Source organism: Theobroma cacao, chromosome 4 (assembly GCF_000208745.1).
Source record: "Theobroma cacao cultivar B97-61/B2 chromosome 4, Criollo_cocoa_genome_V2, whole genome shotgun sequence".
Taxonomy (NCBI): domain Eukaryota; kingdom Viridiplantae; phylum Streptophyta; class Magnoliopsida; order Malvales; family Malvaceae; genus Theobroma; species Theobroma cacao.
Genome location: NC_030853.1, coordinates 27117560 through 27137309, shown reverse-complemented (window position 1 = coordinate 27137309; position 19750 = coordinate 27117560). Strand labels below are relative to the sequence as shown.

Sequence of the window (19750 nt, the reverse complement as noted above, 5' to 3'; positions counted from 1 at the left end):
TTCACCAAGATCACAATATCATCATATAAAATAGCATTCTCATTCAAATAAATTTGCATGTCACACCATGGAAGGAAAATTTTTTACGTACAAAAGTACCCTCATTGCTTGCATTTTCACCATCTAGAGGCTACTTCCGGGTAAGCATTTGATCAATCTGACCGTTCTGATTGTATGCATCCACAAGTTTCTTTGCGTATGAAGGAATATGCTTATCAGCTCTGCATGTATTAATATTTTTACAAAATTAAAAACAACCCTGATGGAATAATACAAATTCGTTGCTCAGCAGAATATACCTTTGTTTTCCCCAGGTGCGGTTCGCATACAAGTAGTTCCTTATGGTATGGTAATCAAGTGAATAACGGGCAAATTCCAGACCCTTTGGCCCAATCTGAACAAAATGGGGACAAAGGAACAAATTACATTTCAGTTGCTTTTTAGAATAAATGTGTTGTATATGCAGAAGAATCCTTACCAAGTTTAGCAAAAAAGCGATCAAATTCCCAATAAACATAGGGGCAGGTTGAGAAGGACCCTTTCCTGAAGGCAAAAAAGAGAAAAATGTCAGGACGAGTATTAGATGGTGTGGACATTGTGAATCATCTAAATATAGTTCAGTCATTTTGAAGATAAACAAAATACGAAGACAAAATGAAATACAGCTATCAAGGCTTCTATAAGAACTTGATATACTGTATAAGCTGTAATTTCTTTTGTAATAAAAGAATCAGCAAATGAATAAATTAATTCCAGTTTTAATTTTAAAATACAGAAAATAAGTTTGACAAAATTCACTTAGCAGCATAAATTACATTTTTCTCACATTAAATTATCCAAAATAAAGATATGAGCTCAACTAGCCACAGTTCCAAACCACAAGACCTGCACCATATTTCCAATTATGAAGCTTGAAACCCATGATTATGCACTGCAGCCGAAGTGAAAACGATTTTAGTTTAAAGGAAGATGAAATACATACTGAACTTAGCATCATCATCTGCTTTAACAGTCTCCATAACAAATGGTTGCCGATTACCCTGAAATAAAATGTTTTGAAATCAGTTTTTGTTCCTCAAATGCTATAGCAGCTCAAGACAACATAGCTTTAGGGTTTACGCTACTAGTTGTTGGAGTGATCTCCAAAAAGTTCTCTACCAAACTCAGCATTTCTCTGCCACGTTCATTTCTACAGTACAAAGCATTGAAATGAAAAATTATTTCTCTTGAGATTGATAGCAACTCAAGAATCATTATGCAATACAAGACAGCAACAATTAGAGTGATAAGGTCTATGTTTATAAACTGAAAGAAAGAAATGGAGAGAGAGAGAGGTGGGGCACATTTAGCAAGCAGCTTGTGCATTTGATGTAGTAGAGAAAGTACCTGACTGTAACATATTGTGGATGCTGTGTCATGCTGATTCCAGAATATTTTGGAACACCCATGTATCCAACCACCAGATCCTGCATTGGCCAAGAGAAAAAAAAAGGATAGTTCCAAGTTGAGTTGTGTCAGCAATAAAGTGCAAGAAAACTTCCTTGGAGCTTCTATGAGCAAATATTAACCTGGCAAGATCTAACATAGATACCAACTAAATGCATGTAGTATAATATCTAGCAACATGCTGGCAGTTCTCAGTTTATCAGGGCTGCAAAACATCTGACCAGGTGAACCTTGAGTGATGGAGGCAAAGGATTGCATGGACTGGCAATACTACTAACTAGCAAATAAAGAGAATAATATTCTTTTCTTTAACAAGAATCAAGAAAATATGGAGAAAATGTTTTAAGAACTGAACTAATCACTGAAATATGAAAAAGAAAGATTTAAGGGTTAAGGACTGAGATGTTAAACTCCAGCTAACTATAGGTCATTAAATCATGTTCTCAGCCATATACAATAACAACTTGAGTGTAGCCAAGTCCATGATCACTGGATTGCTCGTAACCAATAAAGAAGAAATATGATCATGTTGCACTAAAAGATTTCACAGACCACTTACATTTAGGGCAATTATTTAATTAATTATCATATAAAAAACCGTGCCATCATAAAATGAGCAAAAGCAATTTCACTGCCCTCTCATATAAAGATATTGAGTAAATAACTAAGGCAATTCTATTAACACATATAAAAATCAAAGGATAAGCTTCCTTAAATAAATTAAACTCACCGCTAATGCATTCGTGTAGTCAAAACAGCTGAAAAACACATGAAACTTTGGCTAGTTAGAAAATTTTTCCGCATGATGATATGCACAATATAATAGTTTTAGATCATATCTTTAATAACCCGAAAGAATTATATCATTTCCTCAATTTATATGATCCTTGGATGAAGAAACACTAAGACCTCCCAATTCACAGAAGGAGACAATCTTAGAAACCTATCTAGCCAAATTTGGCCCTCACAACTTTTACATGAGCATTTGCCTAGGAAAAGCTTAAGTTGTTAAATCAAATGGAGACAACAGGAAATTACCTATAGCAAGATGGAGCAATAACATCAACTAACTCGTTTGCTGGTAGACAGAAATAAGGAACCTGCTTTAGTGAAGATTTAAAATGGATGAAGCAGGATGAATGTGAGAAACAACCCAGATTGAAAGTACAAGAGCTTTGTTACCTCTTCAATATGGCCATCCAAATGCTTTAAGTGGACCTAGCAGAATACAAAATAGCCATATAAGGGAAAAAAAAAAGGTGTATCGTGCTTTTTTGGTACTTATATCATCCCTTTTGATATGGGACAGCAAACAGTTGAACAAATACTCAAAATTAGCACAATATAAACATTTAAGTAATTAGTCATCAACCTGCCTTGATTGTATAAAATGTTAATCCAATGCTCTCTCAAGATAATGTAAATGGCTTAGTCAGTGAATATTATTCACATCTATTATGAACAAATGGAAAACAACTATCATCACTGTTTAATCCCAATGATGACCAATTACCAACTACAACAATATATTCTACACTTTTTGAGATTGTTTCAAAAAGAAAGGCAAGATAAACATCATGAGGTACAATCTCAAGGCACCAAGTAACCTACAGCTCACACCTCTCCTTTATTTAAATACATTGAGACTTTACTACCATAAGAACTACATGCCCTGTAAGTTGACAGAACGTTGTTCACGATAATATGCTTTACCCCCACAAGCAAATATCTTACCATGCATAACTTGAGACAAATAAAAGGAGTTTTTCAGCACAAACCTTGTAATCTTGCATAAACTCATAATGCAGAACAGTTTCTGGTTCACTACTTGCTGCCTTTAGAAACTTATCTAGGCCTTCTCGAGTTCCATTATCAACTGTCGAATAAGAGTATTCATAATGATTGAGATGTGTCCCATAATTCAGGTACTAAACAGTCTAATGTGCCGATCATTTATCCATTTAATGCTTATGAATTTTGAAGAGATACAACTAACAGAGCAATGATGAACCATAAAACCTGTCTGTTATCCAAGTGCATAACCTGGAATAATTTAATCTCATAGTAACTGATAGCAAATCTAAATGAAAATCATTCAAATTCTTTTAGTACAGAAAACCTATTTGTCTTATAAATAAATGAAAATGCTATTCCAGATGAACTATTTATAAGTTACATAGATACTAGCTAGTTTTGCCTAACATGATTTTATAAAAGAAAAGCTGTACAGAGTAAAAAGAACAAAAAAGAAGAAGATATAAACTTTCAATTACCACAATTGGTGCCTAACACATAAAGCTTGTCCAAATTTAGATGGTGCTCCACGGATCTTAATGCTGCAGTTTAAGAAATCACTCTGCATTACAATAGTACAAGTCATAATATAGAAATAAGCATAACAAGAAACTGTTAGGATATAGCATCAAGCATACCCTGCACTTGGCATCCCACACCACAGAAAAGGAGACGCTTCACCCCAGCAGCCTGTAAAATTGAAAATATGACCATTCAATCTCACTTAACTTCTATATTGGAAATCAAAACATACAACTATGAGAGAGTTTTTGTCAGAAACCACAAATTCGCAATCAGCAAATGGTAGAAATGACAAAAGAAAAGCAACCAATTAAGGTAATCATTAAATATATTATTCATTGATTAGAGTTTTTTTTTCATATAATGTTCTGCAGGAAAAATGTGACATCTTATCTTGCCACTTGACTAGGTCATTTTGGCATTTTCATTGCCTTTTTTTTTTGGTTTTTTGGAAGGTTAGGTGTGCGGTAAGGTATATGGGTAGACTGGGTTCATCCTTTTTTGATTAAGTCAGTGCTAGTTTGTCTGTCTATAATTAAGAGTCTAGGCGGTGTTGCTGTCATTGTTCACCAACTCCTCCATAGTAGTCTTGTTCTATAAAAAATGCTTTTAAAAAATGAGCTCGCAAGGACAACTAAGTAGCCATCATCCATGGTTCTAAAGCATAAATGATATAGGTCCTCTACAAATATAATCAAGAATGAAAAGCACCTCAACCAGGGCAAGGGTATTCAGATTAGGAGACAATGTTGGTTTGACTCCTTTAGCAGCTAAAACTTCATCTGGTGTCCTGTCGGAAACAAGGAGTCAAAAGGAAGATTTTCGATATCAGAAGGTAAAATAAGTAAAAGAAGTAACATAATTGAGTCAGTAAGTTCAAATTTGGGAAAGAGCAAATAAAACTAACCTAGCTAAAATGGGCCTTGGTGACAGTCTGTCATCTGGATCACTGCATATAATAAATGTTCAGAAACAAAAAGGTAATGCTAACTTTTTTAATTATAAACCATGTTTAGTTCATCCTTTATCAATTAATAACAATTCCTACCTCTGAACACAAATAACAGCCTCAACCATGCCTGCTTTTAGCATTTCTATTGCAATAGTTGTAACTATCCCAGTCCACTGAGCTCCTAACAATGGAGAAAATTGCAGTGTGCATGAAAATTAGGCTGCAGATCAATATCATGGACGATACAAAGTATTATTAGCCCCACATCCTGCCTCTTCACCCTTCAATACAAGAACCCTCTCCTCCCCCCTGCCCCATCCACATGCACACACAAATAGAGGGCGGTTTTTTTTTTAAAAAAAAAAAAAAAAATCCCATGCATTGAATTTTTTCCATTCATTTGACTTTAATTCTGATTTTTTTATATTTATCAAGAGGCTTGTTAATGCTGAACAAAAGTAAGAGGTAGAAAACCCCATATTCCGTACACTATACTAGAAAAACATAACATAGAGGTGCATCACTATGATTCCATTTTAGAATTTCCAAAATTAGCACTAATTTACCTTTTGGGCATATTTAAATTATATCCACCACTCTCCAAGTCCTGCAAAATAATCTCATGTCTTCCCCCTTTCAAGTTATAAAGAACATCTTGACAGTGCATAATTTAAGTTCCAGCTAACAAGACTTGTTTATTAACAGTATTTCAAAAATTAAACTTAACCTCAAAGTTACTTTAGGATGATTTTTACAAATTTTCCCTTTGTTTGAACGATTTGGATGTAAGATGTATGTGATACCCACACCAGACTCCCTTAGAAAAACAAAATTGGATAAAATTAATAGAATTGATGTGAAAACATAATGATAAAGCACACAAAAAAAATGGTAACAGACTAACAGAACATAGGAAATTGTCATAATTTAGAAGGACATACCTTCTACTGGCTTAGTTTTACGAGCATATAGCAGCTTTTCATAGACTCCTAAATATGTCTCATCCAAGGAATCTGATTTCCTCCCTCTACCATGAACTACAGGTTCGAAGCTCTGAAAACGAAAGTAAACTAGTCAAACTGCTTTTATAACATCAAACAGGATTCTTATGTATTGGAATTACCGTACAGGCCAATACATAATTATTCAGGTATACAAGTTTGTTCAGAACTAAAATATCAAATAAACTAATGCAAGAAGGTTAAAAGGTAGCAAGATGTCACAAACTTATGTCACTCTATTCGTAAGTGGGGATATATACTTTAGAATTCTATTTAAAGTATAACAGAAAAACGTAGAATCTTAAAGCAATATATTTAATAAGTTACAAGGAAATTCTAGAAATAAGGTTTTCTAGGACCTCTCTTTTGTAGGTAAGTTATAGCTACCATTAAGTTGTTGCCTCAGCCACTTCAATAGCAACATTTACATGCAACTAGATAGACCCGTCAAATGGCTAACCTGGCTCACAATTTAGAATGGCCAAGTAAATTGGAATCAATTTGAAGCTTTTCCCTTATACTAGATATGGTGCAAGCACACAATTTTATTAATATTTTCAATCATGTTTTACAGTCGATTATATGTATAACTACATTAGTCTTGTGAAAAGGTGATTGATTAAGCAACCTAGCATCTTCCTTTCATGCTTTCTTATTAACAATTTTTTTTTCTTTATGTAACTAAAGCAAGCCTTTTCTAATCTTTTAGACTACTTAAGGAACATAAAAAGTATGTCTGACTTACTTCAATTTTGGACATTCCGTCTCCCAAGAAAGCACAAGCATCCTTAACATGGGCAACGTAATATGTATCACACAACCCACACCGACTGCCACATAAGTTGAAAAAAAATTATATATCAAAAAGCAAAAACCCAAACAAAAATGAAAACCATCAAACAATCAGAAAAAAGAATCAAGAAATGAAGGCTATTAAACAGAAAAGAAGGAAAAGAACCTGCAATGGTCTTTGGCTGGATAGGTACCTCCTGGTGGTATAGGCTTAGAGCGTTTCCGCCAGTCCTCTCTCAGCTTAACTGTTTTCTTCGCATTGGAGTCTGATTTTTTTACATAAAAACAAAGCCTAAATAAATGGAACACCTGATTGAGACATGCTTTCATGTCTTAAGTGTAAAAGAATTAGTGGGTACCTTTTGAAGAGGATGAAGAAGAAGCAGAAGAGAATATGGGTCGTGAGAAGCTGGAAATAAGTGAAGTCATGGCAGCCAGGCCAGGCAGCAGAAACTCGGAAACAGATGCTCCAAAGAAAGTACAGTTATCAGTGCAGGTTGCACCACATATTTCTTATTATAGATTATTATGCTAAAATCTATTTTCAGTAAATTACGAAAATGACCAGTATTGAATTAAAAATTCGTTTTTAAGGAAAATAAATGTATCTCAATTTTTTTATTTAAGAAAAAAATTCAAATCTTATTCTTTCAATAAAACATTATGTAACAATCAATTATCCAAATAATCAAATATTCGGATAAATATATCCCACTTTTGATAATGCATGGCCATTATATTTGTCAAAATGGGCCTAACCCATTGAGTCAGGCTATTTTTTATTAAACATGAGATGAGTTAGGTCTACAAATTTAGACTCATATTAAAACCGAATCTAAATGGAGCAGCTCATCAAATCAATAAGCTGGGGTGAGCTGAGACGGGTCAGTCTTATGGGTCAAAAAAATTAATAATTTTAATTAATTTAATAATTTTATATATTTTATTATATATAAATGATAATTAAATTTTATATATTTAACATATTTTTGTTATTCAATTTATGAATTAAATTATAGAATAATTTTATTAATAAAAAATTAATTAAGTAGAATTATAAAAATAATTTTTTTGAAAAAAAAAAGAAATAAGCTGGCCCAACGTAGCTCATGAGCTAACAAGGAGTGCACTCAGTTGAGGTTTTGATAACTCATATAAAAAATGGGCTGATCCAACCTAACTCATATTTTTTTAACTTATAAAGGCTTGGATTAGGTTGAGTCGGGTTGACCCATATTGATAGCTCTACCTGGTGTGGTACTATGTAATGGAATCTTAATTAATCCAAACAATAAACCTTTTTGATTCGATTAATAATTTTTGAGCTAATATCGCAACAAAGTAGACTCATCAAGACTTACTAGATGATTATTTATCCTCAAAGAGATTTTCTGAATGGTATGTTTAAACAGAATTGTCACTTGGTGCAAATTACAGCAAAGATTTGAGACCTAGGACTCCAGGGTATTAAAGTTAATTTGCTAAACTACCCATTATACAGCCCCATGATAGAATAGCTTACCCTCAGTTCAAGCCAAAGGAAACAACAACTAGTTCACCACCTTTAACTCTCCAATGATTCTCATATAACCTCAATTTGTTACCATACAGACCGTATGCTGCAAGAGTCTTCTATTCCGATTAGAGGTATTACTTGGCTATAGTTGCTGTACATTTCTTTGAACTTGAAATCCTTCTCTTGCAACATTTTCTTTCTTTGCTAAGTACAAACTCTTATAGCACGTTTAGTTCATTGAATAGAATAACTATTACGTGAGAATAGAATGAGATGGAAATAGAATAAAATAGGTATTACGTAATTTGGTATAATAAATGGAATAGGACAAAAATAATTATTATGATTTATTACAGTGTTTAGTTGGTAACAATAACTTTGGAATAAGAAAAGAATATAAAATAAAAAGATAAAAATACATTTTATTATATATATGATTATTTTATTTTATCTTATTTTTAAATATTAATATTTTATTTATAATCTAATCATTAATATTAAAAAATACTAATATTTTATTCATAATTTTAATGTTATTATGATTATTTATTTTTAAATTATTTTATTTTTAAACATTAATAATGTATAATTTATTTAAAAATATTAAAAATTGATAGTTTAAATATTAATATTTTATTTATACTTTAATCATTAATATTAAATGTTATTATGATTATTTATTTTTATTTCAATTTATTTTTTAAATATTAATAATTTATATTTTATTTATAATATTAATAATCTATCATTTAAATATTAATATTTTATTTATAATTTAAATTTTATTATGATTATTTATTTTTTATTAATTTTATCTTTTGAATATTAATAATTGATTATTTATGTATTAATATTTTATTTATAATTTAATCATTAATATTATAAAATACTACTATTTTATCTATAATTTAAATGTTATTATGATTATTTGTTTTTATTTAATTTTATCTTTTGAATATTAATAATTGATTATTTAATATTTAATATTTTATTTATAATTTAATCATTAATATTATAAAATACTACTATTTTATCTATAATTTAAATGTTATTATGATTATTTATTTTTATTTTATTTTTAAATATTAATAATTTATAATTGATTTAAAATATTAATAATTGGTAATTTAATTTATAATTTAAATATTATTATGATTAAAATATTAATACTTTTAATTAATTTTTAAATTTAAAATATTTTATAATATATAATTAATAACTTAACTTTTTTATTATAATAAGATTTATATTTCTCTATTTGCATTTTTCATTTTTAATTTAAATTTCACTTAATAATTCAAAAATTAATATTTAAAATATTAATATTAAATTATTAAAAATATTATATTTTTATTTATAATTTAAATATATTATTATTAAAATATGAAAATATTAATAATTTTTAAATTTTAATTAAAAATATTAATTTTATAAGTTTAAGTTTGTAATTTTAAAAACAAATAAGGACATTTTAATCCAAAATATTTGAATTTTATTCACATGGTTGTGGAATAGCTAATACCATGGGGAATATGATATTAGCTATTTCAAGCTTTTACTTAATTTTAAAAAATAGCCATTTCTTTTGGAATGACTATTCCTTCCCCACATGCAAACCAAATAAGGGGATAAAATTTTGTAAGGAATAGAGAGGGAATGGCTTAACTATTCCCCCAACCAAAGTGACCTTACATAATATTTTAAATCTTTTAGTTGGAGTGGTTCTTGACATTAACAGCAAAATGAGAAAACAAAAAGGGAAAGAGAAAAAGAAAGAAGTCTGTTGACATCAGCAAAGTTGTATATTGAACTAAATCTAAATCAAATTGTAGACTCATTGACCAGTTCATATCTTCTAAGTTTAAAAAATTTGTAGGGACGATCAGAGTTGTCTTTCTGACCTGAAAGATGTATGGAAAATCCAACTAATATGAATACATCATGCATGACGTCTAGATCAAATTCAATATAGTACTACCTTTTTCTCACTTTGTAACTTTGGAGTACAAAAACTGCTTCCCACCCTATTCCAAAGTTCTTCATGGAAAACAATTTTTAATTTCATCATTGAATTCAAAATAAAAAAACTACTGAAATCTAACAGACAGATGTATAAATTTTGAGAGGGGGTAGGTTGATCATCTAAAGTTTGCTTTCTTCCACACATTCCCAGAGCAGAATTTTATAAATATTTTACAGCAAGCATGGTCATTCAGATGCATCACCCATGACGCACCTGATTAGACAAAAATCCAACCCGAGGCAGTGATAGACAACAATTTTTGTCTTAGGAAAACTGAGTATCATTCACTGCCACCACTCACCCAAGTATATAAAGGCCACTAACACAAAATAGAGATCACAACATGGATGAAGTGAAGCTCTTTGGATTTTGGCCAAGTCCTTTTAGCCTAAGGGTCATTTGGGCTCTAAAACTAAAGGGTGTGAATTTTGAATACATAGAGGAAAATCTCCCCAATAAGAGCGACTTGCTGCTACAGTACAACCCTGTTCACAAGAAGATTCCAGTGCTTGTTCATGGAGGAAAACCAATTGCAGAGTCGTTGGTTATTCTTGAATACATTGATGAGGTGTGGCCAGAGAATCCCCTGCTTCCAAAAGATGTTCATGAGAGATCTGTTGACCGGTTTTGGGCCAAATTCATAGATGAAAAGGTATATGTTATCCGGATTTTGTTTTTCAAAACTAGTCACAAGTGAGCAGTTTAGTCAAAAGAGTTGGTACTCTATCTCATAATAGTCATAACTCAACTCCTAAGTGTTTCATCATTTTTGTCCTCAATCTTTAATTGATCTCACTATTTTTCCAATCACAAATGCTTTTATTCTATTTTGTTTTCAAAAATAGGTTCATGCCTGTTTCAATCCAGGATTGATATTTGATCCTAGTTAGTCTTATGATTATATTTTTGCAGACTCGAACTATGTGGGAATTCTTTCATAAATTTGGGGAAGAACAGGAAAAGGCGGTCAAGGACAACCTTGAAATTTTGAAAACAATAGAGGAACATGGGCTTGGAGACAAGAAGTTCTTTGGTGGTGACAAACTTGGATTAACTGATCTTGTCTTTGGATGGGCTCTTCATATCTTGGTGCCTATGGAAGAGGTAGCTGGAATCAAGTTTATCAAAGCCGATACCTTCCCTCGCCTGCATGCATGGATGAAGAATTTCAGTGAAGAACCTGTAATCAAAGACAATGTCCCAGATCACAACAGAGTCATAGATTTCTTTAAAACGAGAAGAGAATTATACAAGACATCACCTCATCATAGTCAGACGAAAGTAAATTAGCTAGTAATAGCAGTTTGTATTACGCATTTATGTTGTGAGGAAGAACTACTTTAATCAGTTCTCTGTTTAATTTTCATGTTGGTTAAGGCTGGTTTTTATTAGTTTAAGAATAATAGTACATTAGACAATGATGTACAAGGATTGAGTTTTCTTACCATCTACATCTATAAGTAATGTAACAGTATATTAATCTCTGAGATACAATGGCAGCAGTCCCAGTTTATTTATCCGTTATAGCTACGGCTACAATTACACTATTGTGGCTTGTTGCTTTAAATTATTCTGAAATCATTTTGAAATTTTCAACCTTCTGAAATATTTCAATTGCAAATGGAGCATTTTTTATGATTGCATCTTCTATCTCACTACCTACTTTGTAGATTAAACCTTTTGGAGCACCAGAAATCCCAAACAAAGCAGCTCAGTTGGGATCTCAGTGACTAATTGAAGGGAAAATCATCCAATAATTGACTAACCAATTCCCTTTATCCGTTTTTGGACACTAATAGGGTGCTGTGATTCGTTCAAGGCATATACCTCATAATTCTACCTCATAAGAGAAAATGACCCTGGAATTTCCAGCTAATCACAAATGAACATTCTCGATTTCGACTACAACAATTGTATAAAACCATTTTTGTTTGTTCGATTTTGTCTTGGAATGTAGCACCTGCCGATTCTTTGATTACTATAAAATTTGACTAGCTAGAGATGCGCAAGGCCATTGCCCATTCTGATTGATCTCTCAAACATGGAACAAGTGCAACTGCTTGGAATGTGGCTGAGTCCTTACAGTTACAGGGTCATTTGGGCTCTGAAACTGGAAGGCATAGCATATGAATACATAGAAGAAGATCTCTCCAATAAGAGTCCTTTGCTTCTCCAATGTAACCCGGTTCACAAGAAGATACCCGTGCTAATTCATAGTGGAAAACCGATTTGCGAGTCCTCGGTTATTCTTGAATACATTGAAGAGATATGGCCCCAGAATTCCTTGCTGCCATGTGATCCATATGAGAGAGCCATCGCCAGGTTTTGGATCAAATTTGCTGATGATAAGGTTTCCATAACAAAATAGTTCTAGCAGAAAAACGTTACCATTTTTATTTTAATTGATAGTTTGTTTAATTTGACGTCGCCCTTTGATTCTAGCAGGGTCCAATAGTATGGAAAATTTGTGGAACTAGAGGCGAAGAACGTGTAAACTGCCTTTATTTAAACATGTAATAATTTTATTTGACACTAACAAAACTATTTTATTTGTTTAAAGACCCCTTCTTCTTCTCCACCTTTATTAATAAAGCCCAAAGTTATATATGTAATAATATAAAAAAAAATTGAACTTATATTATATTTATTTATTTAAAATAGATTATAACTTAGTGATTACATTTTTTTATAACAAAATTAATTAAGTAAAATTTTTTAGGAGTATAACATACTCCCCCACTTAAAAGAATTTGGTCTCTAAATTCAAAATTCCATAAGCTTCAAGTCTTGTTTAACTCTTGATTAAATGTTACATACAATCTTCCTCTAATAGAGTTCATCTTTGCAATCTAACAACATCTCATAAAACTTCACATAATCAAGGAACCACTAACAATTCAACATAAATCCACATCTTATATAGTTAACTAATCAAACATCCTAAAATTTGAAATCTCAATTCTTGTCCAAAGTAAGATGCAATCACAAAAGATCAAACTCCTTTTAAAGCTCCATAATCTCAAAAGTATGCAAATACATAAATCTCAACCTTGTCTTTGTAACATAACTTTAGTGCAATTCCACTTTATTCAATCAATCTTCCTTACTAATGAGATCAACACACTAAAACGTCATAATATCGTAACTCATTTTGGTTCTCCAACTATCTTCAGTATAAAAATCAATAATCATACACCATTAGTACACAAATTAATCAAGCGATATCCATTTGTATTGTAGATCCATCATTTGCTAAGTTAAAAATAATCCTTATTTTTACCAAATCATGCTTCCACTGCACACTCTGATATTTCATTCAATACAACCTTAGAATAGCATATATATTTTCATAACATTATCTTACACAACTATAGTCACAAGTCTAAGAATCTCTTCCAAAAAAAATTCTCAATTCATATCAAGTAATTAGAACCACATACCACCTCAAATATGAATAGCAACATTAAGAAATCCCCTAGTCACCTCAAAATATCACATATTAATTTCATTTCCCTTTAATTAGCTAGCAAAGTACTTTTCAACAATTTAACCATCATTAAACTGTGATAAGATCATGCTGACATAATACATTACATTCATAAGTTTTAAAAATACTCCTTATTAACTTAACCATCATGAACCAATGACAAACATCAAACCAATGTACTACATCAAATTGATAAGTTTTTCTCTCTTTTTTTTTCCTACAAATTCAAACATAATCCTTGACTGTCGAAGCCATCTCTAAAATTTATATATTATTTTTTTCGATTTCAAGAACCGATTATCATATAACAATTAAATACTCCACAAAACTTAATAGGTATCAAAGTATTCAAAACTTTTCTTAATAAAATATATCATTATCAACTCCAAAATCAAAATCCCAAGCTACGTACCATAAGAAAAATCTTTTTATACAGAATATCGACCAATACAAACTCCAACTACTCAAATTTGTGTCAAAAGCAAACATAAGACCACCAATCAAAAGCATCACTTAATCTCATAGATTTTCTTATATTCTTTAAAATTGAAACCATGGTCAAGATTTCCAATGTAAAACTTATAATTATTAATTGATCTTATCAGAATACGAAATCATATTAAATGCATTTATAACACATCAGATTTTCTTAATGACACATATTTCAATAGTTCAAAACACTTATTTTCACAGACTTTCATTCCATAATCATGACCTAGTATTTATATACAAAATCAAGACAAAAACCTTATACCATAATAATGATATTCTCTAATAGACCGGATCTAAATGAATCTCAGATGATACCTCAATCTATACTACAATCACCACTCACAATTTAATTACATTAACCACTAACAAATTCTACTACTCCAAAAGTGATCTAATGATCAAATGTCAATTTTTTTACACAATATCAATTCTCTAGTGCATATGATTTTTCATTGTTTAAGCTTTCAGATTTCTTTCGTTAAATTAGATGTATATGATATTGTAGGGTGCTTGCTAATATTGTAAAATAGAGTTAGGATATTGGACTTCTTAATTTAAAAAACATAAAAAATTGTTCCATTTTTGTTGATTATTGTTTAGTGACATCCGGATTTTCAGGGGCAGAGGCTCCTTGTAGGATGGTCCCTCCAAAATTTTGAAAATTTTTACATATTATATAAATTTTTTAAAATTTTTTATAAATTTTCTTAATGGCCCCTTGAAAATAATTTTATTTAATAATTAATACAAATAAAGAATAACCACATAATTCATATACTTGACTTAGTTTTAAAGTGTTTTTTTAATTTTTTTAATTTATATTATTATTATTATATTTATTTATTTATTTATTTGTATTTTATTTACTCATATGTTCTAAATCTTTATAGATTTTCTTTCACAAATTTCTACGAACAATCAATCCTATTCTTGTTCTTTCTTTTTTGTTATGTTATATATAGATTTTATTTTCTACTTGTCATGTTCTTCATTTTTTGTTATGTGGATTTTATTTTTTATGATTTTAATCTTTAAAAATAAATAAATTATAATATAAATTTTAAATATAAGTTACAATATTACACTGTTACTTAGAATTTAATTAATATATCATTTTTTATTCAGAATAACCAATGCATTCTAGCATGTACGTTGCAAACTTTAAGTAACAAGAATATACATATAAATTGATAGAATTAAATAATTGTATTTCTTTCAATACAATTTTATTTATTATATATATTTTTAAAGGCTCTCAAAATATTTTTTATTTAATAATTAGTTTTATTCTTCAAATTGTTTGATAAAATTAGAATCATTATGGTTAGCATATTACTGATTAAGCACAACAAATAAATTCTAAACTAATATGTTAAGCCTATCAAATTTTAAAAAAAATAAATGTGAGTATACTAATCCAAACCCATTAAGTTTTAATATAAATCTAAGCCTATCATAATATATTATATCTTAACAGTCTAACTTAATATCCTATCATAACATATTATATCTCAAAAGTTCAATCCAATAACTCAATATGTTAATTAACAATTTAAAAGGTAAAAAATAAGAGAAGAGCTAGAACATAAAAAATAAAAAGACAGTTCATTTGAGTGTGAAAAATTGTTTTCTCTTCCACTCTTGCCTGCAAAGAGTGGGAGAGATTCCTTTTATAGTTCTATTCAGACAGATATATAAATGATGTCATCATTACTGTTAATTTGTATTTTTTTATGTCCAATATCTTTTGAATTTTATTTAATCTTTTAGATGAGTGATAATTAAATTATATATAAAGTTCTCTTTAACGGTTTAATGTCTCTTTTTATTTGACCTCCCTTTTAAAAATCCTCTAGCTCTGCCCTTGCATATTATCTCGGGTTCTAGCAGAGTCCTTCAATCTCAAAGATGTCTCGAACCAGCAGCGAAGAGCAGGAGACGGCAGTAAAGGACATCTTGGAAATGTTAGAAACCATTGAAGAACATGGCCTGATTGGAGGGAAGAAATTCTTTGGGGGAGACAAGATTAGCATGGTGGACATGGCATTTGGTGCAGTTGCTTACTGGCTGGGAGTTATTGAAGATGCAGCAGGCCTAAAAATATCTGAAGCACACGAGTTCCCTCGTTTGCAGTCATGGGTCCAAAATTTCAAGGAAGTTCTCATAATTAAAGAAAACCTCCCTGATCGTGATAAAATGTTTCCTTTGTTAAAGCGTCGCAGAGATGTTGCTGGCGTCTAAATGAAACTAGCATCAGGAGCGTTGCCTTTTAATATTCTCTATGTTTCATTATCATGTTATGGTTATTAGCAAAATGAGACAATGTTGTGTCTCTGCATTGATTACCTGGTGTGGTACTATGTAATGGAATCTTAATTAATCCAAACAACAAACCTTTTGATTCGATTAATAACTTTTGGGCTAATATCGCAACAAAATAGACTCATCAAGACTTACTAGATGATTATTTATCCTCAGAGAGATTTTCTGAATGGTAAGTTTAAACAGAACTCACTTGGTGCAAATTGCAGAAGAGATTTGAGACCTAGGACTCCAGGAAATTAAAGTTAATTTGCTGAACTACCCATTATACAGCCCCATGATAGAATAGCTTAGCTTCAGTTGAAGCCAAAGGAAAAAACAACTACTTCACCACCTTTAACTCTCCAATGATTCTCGTATAACTTCAATTTGTTACCATACAGACTGTATGCTGTAAGAGTCTTCCATTCTGATTTGAGGTATTACTTGGCCATAATTGCTGTACATTTCTTTGAAAATGAAGATCTTATCTTGAAATCCTTCTCTTACAACTTTTTCTTTTCAAACTCTTCCATAATATTTTGAACCTTTTAGTTGGAGTGGTTCTTGACATTGACAGCAAAATGGGAAAACAAAAAGGGTAAGAGGAAAAGAAAGAAGTCTGTTGATATCTGCATAGTTGTTCATTGAACTAAACCTAAATCAAATTGTATACTCATTGGCCAGTTCATATCTTCTTCCTAAGTTTCAAAAATTTGAAGGGACGATCAGAGTTTTCTTTCTGACCTGAAAGACGTATGCCAAATCCAACTAATTCGAATGCATCATGGGTGACGTGCTTTGCAACTTTGGAGCACTAAAATTGCTTCCCATTCTATCTCAAAGTTCTTCATGGAAAACAATTTTTAATTTCATCATTGAAGTCAAAGTAAGAAACTACTGAAACCTAAGAGACAGAAGTATATATTTTGAGAGCGGATAGGCTGATCATCTAAAGTTGGCTTTCTTCCTTGGAAACTTCACACAATCCCAGAACACAGTTTTACAAATTTTTTGCAGCAAGCAGTCATTCAGATGCATCACCCGTGACGCACATGATTACATAATTTACCTGATCCACAGAATATAATTTGTACATTACTACTTTGTCTGAGGAAAACTGTGTATCATTCCCTGTCACCACTCCAACAAGTATATAAAGGCCACCAACACTAAGTAGAGATCACAGCATGGATGAAGTGAAGCTCTTTGGATTTTGGCCAAGTCCTTTTAGCCGATTTGGGCTCTAAAGTTAAAGGGTGTGAATTATGAATACATAGAGGAAAATCTCCCCAATAATAAGAGCCACTTGCTGCTACAGTACAATCCTGTTCACAAGAAGATTCCAGTGCTTGTTCACGGAGGAAAACCAATTGCAGAGTCATTGGTTATTCTTGAATACATTGATGAGGTGTGGCCAAAGAATCCCCTGCTTCCAAAAGATGTTCATGAGAGATCTGTCGCCCGGTTTTGGGCCAAATTCACAGATGAAAAGGTATTGTTATACGTATTTTGTTCTTCAAAAATAGTCAGAACTGAGCAATTTAATTAAAAGAGTTGCTACCTATCTCATAACAATCATAACTCAACTCCTAAATGTTTCATCATTTTTGTCCTCAGTCTTTAATTGATCTTACTATTTTTTCAATCACAAATGCTTTTATTCTATTTTATTTTCAAAAGTAGGTTCATGCCTGTTTCAATCCAGGATTGATATTTGATCCTAATTAACCTTATGATTATATTTTTACAGATTCGAACTATGTGGGAATTCTATCATAAATTCGGGGAAGAACAGGAAAAGGCGATCAACAACAACCTTGAAATTTTGAAAACAATAGAGGAGCATGGGCTTGGAGACAAGAAGTTTTTTGGTGGTGACAAAATTGGACTAGCTGACTGTAAAGGGGGTTCTTGTGATAGGAAGAGGAAGTGTTGCAAACAAGTAAAAGATGTGCCAGAGGAGGCAGAGAGGAAGATTGGAGCAGTTCTTGAAGTATTGAGTGTTGTGGCAAGTGGAAGAGAATAAGTAGAGAATTAGAGAGTAAAAAAGAATTAGATAGAAAAGATAGAGAAAGAAGCTTTGGGTAAAATGTGGTACTAGCTTTAAAAAGCCCTCCCTCAAATGAATTTTGAAAGCTCTTTATATAATGCTAGAAGTGATGGTTACTCAAGAATAAACTTTAATGCGTGTATGAATGACATTATTATGAAAAACATTAATTTAAGTAACCGTTATTGTAATTGAATGTAGTAAGACTTGTTCTCAAGTAAAAGGTAATAGAAAAGAGGTATACTTGAAAAGATATAAAAGAAGAAGTTGTACGTGAACAGGTATGAGAGAATAAGCTATACATGAATAGGTACAATAGAAGAATGTGTATGTGAACAGGTATACGAGAACAAGATAGAAGGGTGAAACACTTGTACTAGAAGAAAAGGTTAAGAGGAAGACCTATTAACTACCTCCATATCTGAGCCACCAAGCCAAACTCTCCAAAACATCCCAAGATGAAAGTAACCCCTGAACCCTGTCACTTATTCTGAGTTACTTTCACTGTCATCCAAGTGAAACAGTTATTCTATTCAAAGTGGTTGTTCTACTTGTATTAGTTATTCCATATAGAGTAATACATTACTTTTTCTAATTGTTCTGCTTTAAGTAATACTTGAAGTAGCGCTTCACTTATTTTAGTTGTTCTGCGTGAAATAGTGTTTCACTTGTAATGGTTGTTCTCATTGTTCTTTGTATAATATTATATTGTAAAATAATTATTTAGAGAATAGGTGTTAATTAAAATTAAGTATCTACATTTTGCCCCCTGCATAAGAATTCATTGTTAAAAAATAATTCTTATGTATTAATTTAAAGTAAATTTTTTTTTTTGTACTATAACATATTGTATCGTATTACTTTGAACAGTAATGCCTTGGGCAGTACTACTTTAGACAGTAACACCTTAGCCAGTAATGTTTTAGGTAGTAACACGTTATTGCCTTGTGTAAAGTGTAATATCGATTTTTTTTTTTTTTGTAATGTTAAAATCTTTTGTAATATTTGATTGATTATATAACAATATATTTTCATAGAATAATATTTTCAAGATGCAAATAGTAAAAAGAGAGTTAATTTTTTTTATAAAAAACCTTGATTCTATTTGTTATATTTTATTGATTATGTAATAATATTTAATATCTTTTTCATAAAAAAATCTTGATTCTATTTGTAATATTTTATTGATTATGTAATAATATTGAATATCTTTTTCATTAAAACTTTGATTCTATGTGACTTATAAATATCAAATTATTATGAATAATTTTCTTCATTCATATTCAGAGTAAAGCAAAAAAAATTCAGAGCAAAGTCAATTCTTTTGCAAATCTTTTCAAATAAGTAAGTTTTTTTTTTTCTTGTAATCTT

At 30.8% G+C, this 19750-nt stretch overlaps 3 protein-coding genes and 1 pseudogene across 4 annotated transcripts; 3 read left to right on the top strand and 1 right to left on the bottom strand.

Moving 5' to 3' along the window:
- LOC18602858 (7-hydroxymethyl chlorophyll a reductase, chloroplastic) lies at window positions 1-6993 on the bottom strand. 2 transcript variants are annotated; one of them, XM_007034486.2, is made up of 19 exons: window positions 6867-6993; window positions 6674-6779; window positions 6461-6545; window positions 5656-5767; window positions 4811-4895; window positions 4670-4711; window positions 4474-4552; window positions 3879-3930; window positions 3720-3782; window positions 3225-3322; window positions 2629-2664; window positions 2485-2546; window positions 2177-2204; window positions 1387-1466; window positions 1120-1189; window positions 983-1040; window positions 479-543; window positions 300-394; window positions 1-221 (listed from the first exon to the last, which is right to left on the bottom strand). In XM_007034486.2, the coding sequence occupies exons 1-19, from the start codon at window positions 6934-6936 to the stop codon at window positions 131-133; spliced, it is 1377 nt and encodes a 458-aa protein (XP_007034548.2). In that variant the 5' UTR covers window positions 6937-6993; the 3' UTR covers window positions 1-130. The 2 variants fall into 2 exon arrangements, with proteins under 2 accessions (XP_007034548.2, XP_007034550.2); XM_007034488.2 differs by having other exon boundaries at window positions 6674-6773.
- Window positions 10366-11563, top strand: LOC18602840 (probable glutathione S-transferase). Its single transcript, XM_007034468.2, has 2 exons — window positions 10366-10698; window positions 10959-11563. The coding sequence occupies exons 1-2, from the start codon at window positions 10390-10392 to the stop codon at window positions 11334-11336; spliced, it is 687 nt and encodes a 228-aa protein (XP_007034530.2). The 5' UTR covers window positions 10366-10389; the 3' UTR covers window positions 11337-11563.
- On the top strand, window positions 12073-16266 carry LOC18602856 (probable glutathione S-transferase). Its single transcript, XM_007034484.2, has 2 exons — window positions 12073-12396; window positions 15916-16266. Exons 1-2 carry the CDS (start codon window positions 12088-12090, stop codon window positions 16264-16266), a joined length of 660 nt encoding a protein of 219 aa, XP_007034546.2. The 5' UTR covers window positions 12073-12087.
- LOC18602855 overlaps window positions 17517-19750 on the top strand; it is a 10596-nt pseudogene continuing 8362 nt past the window's right edge.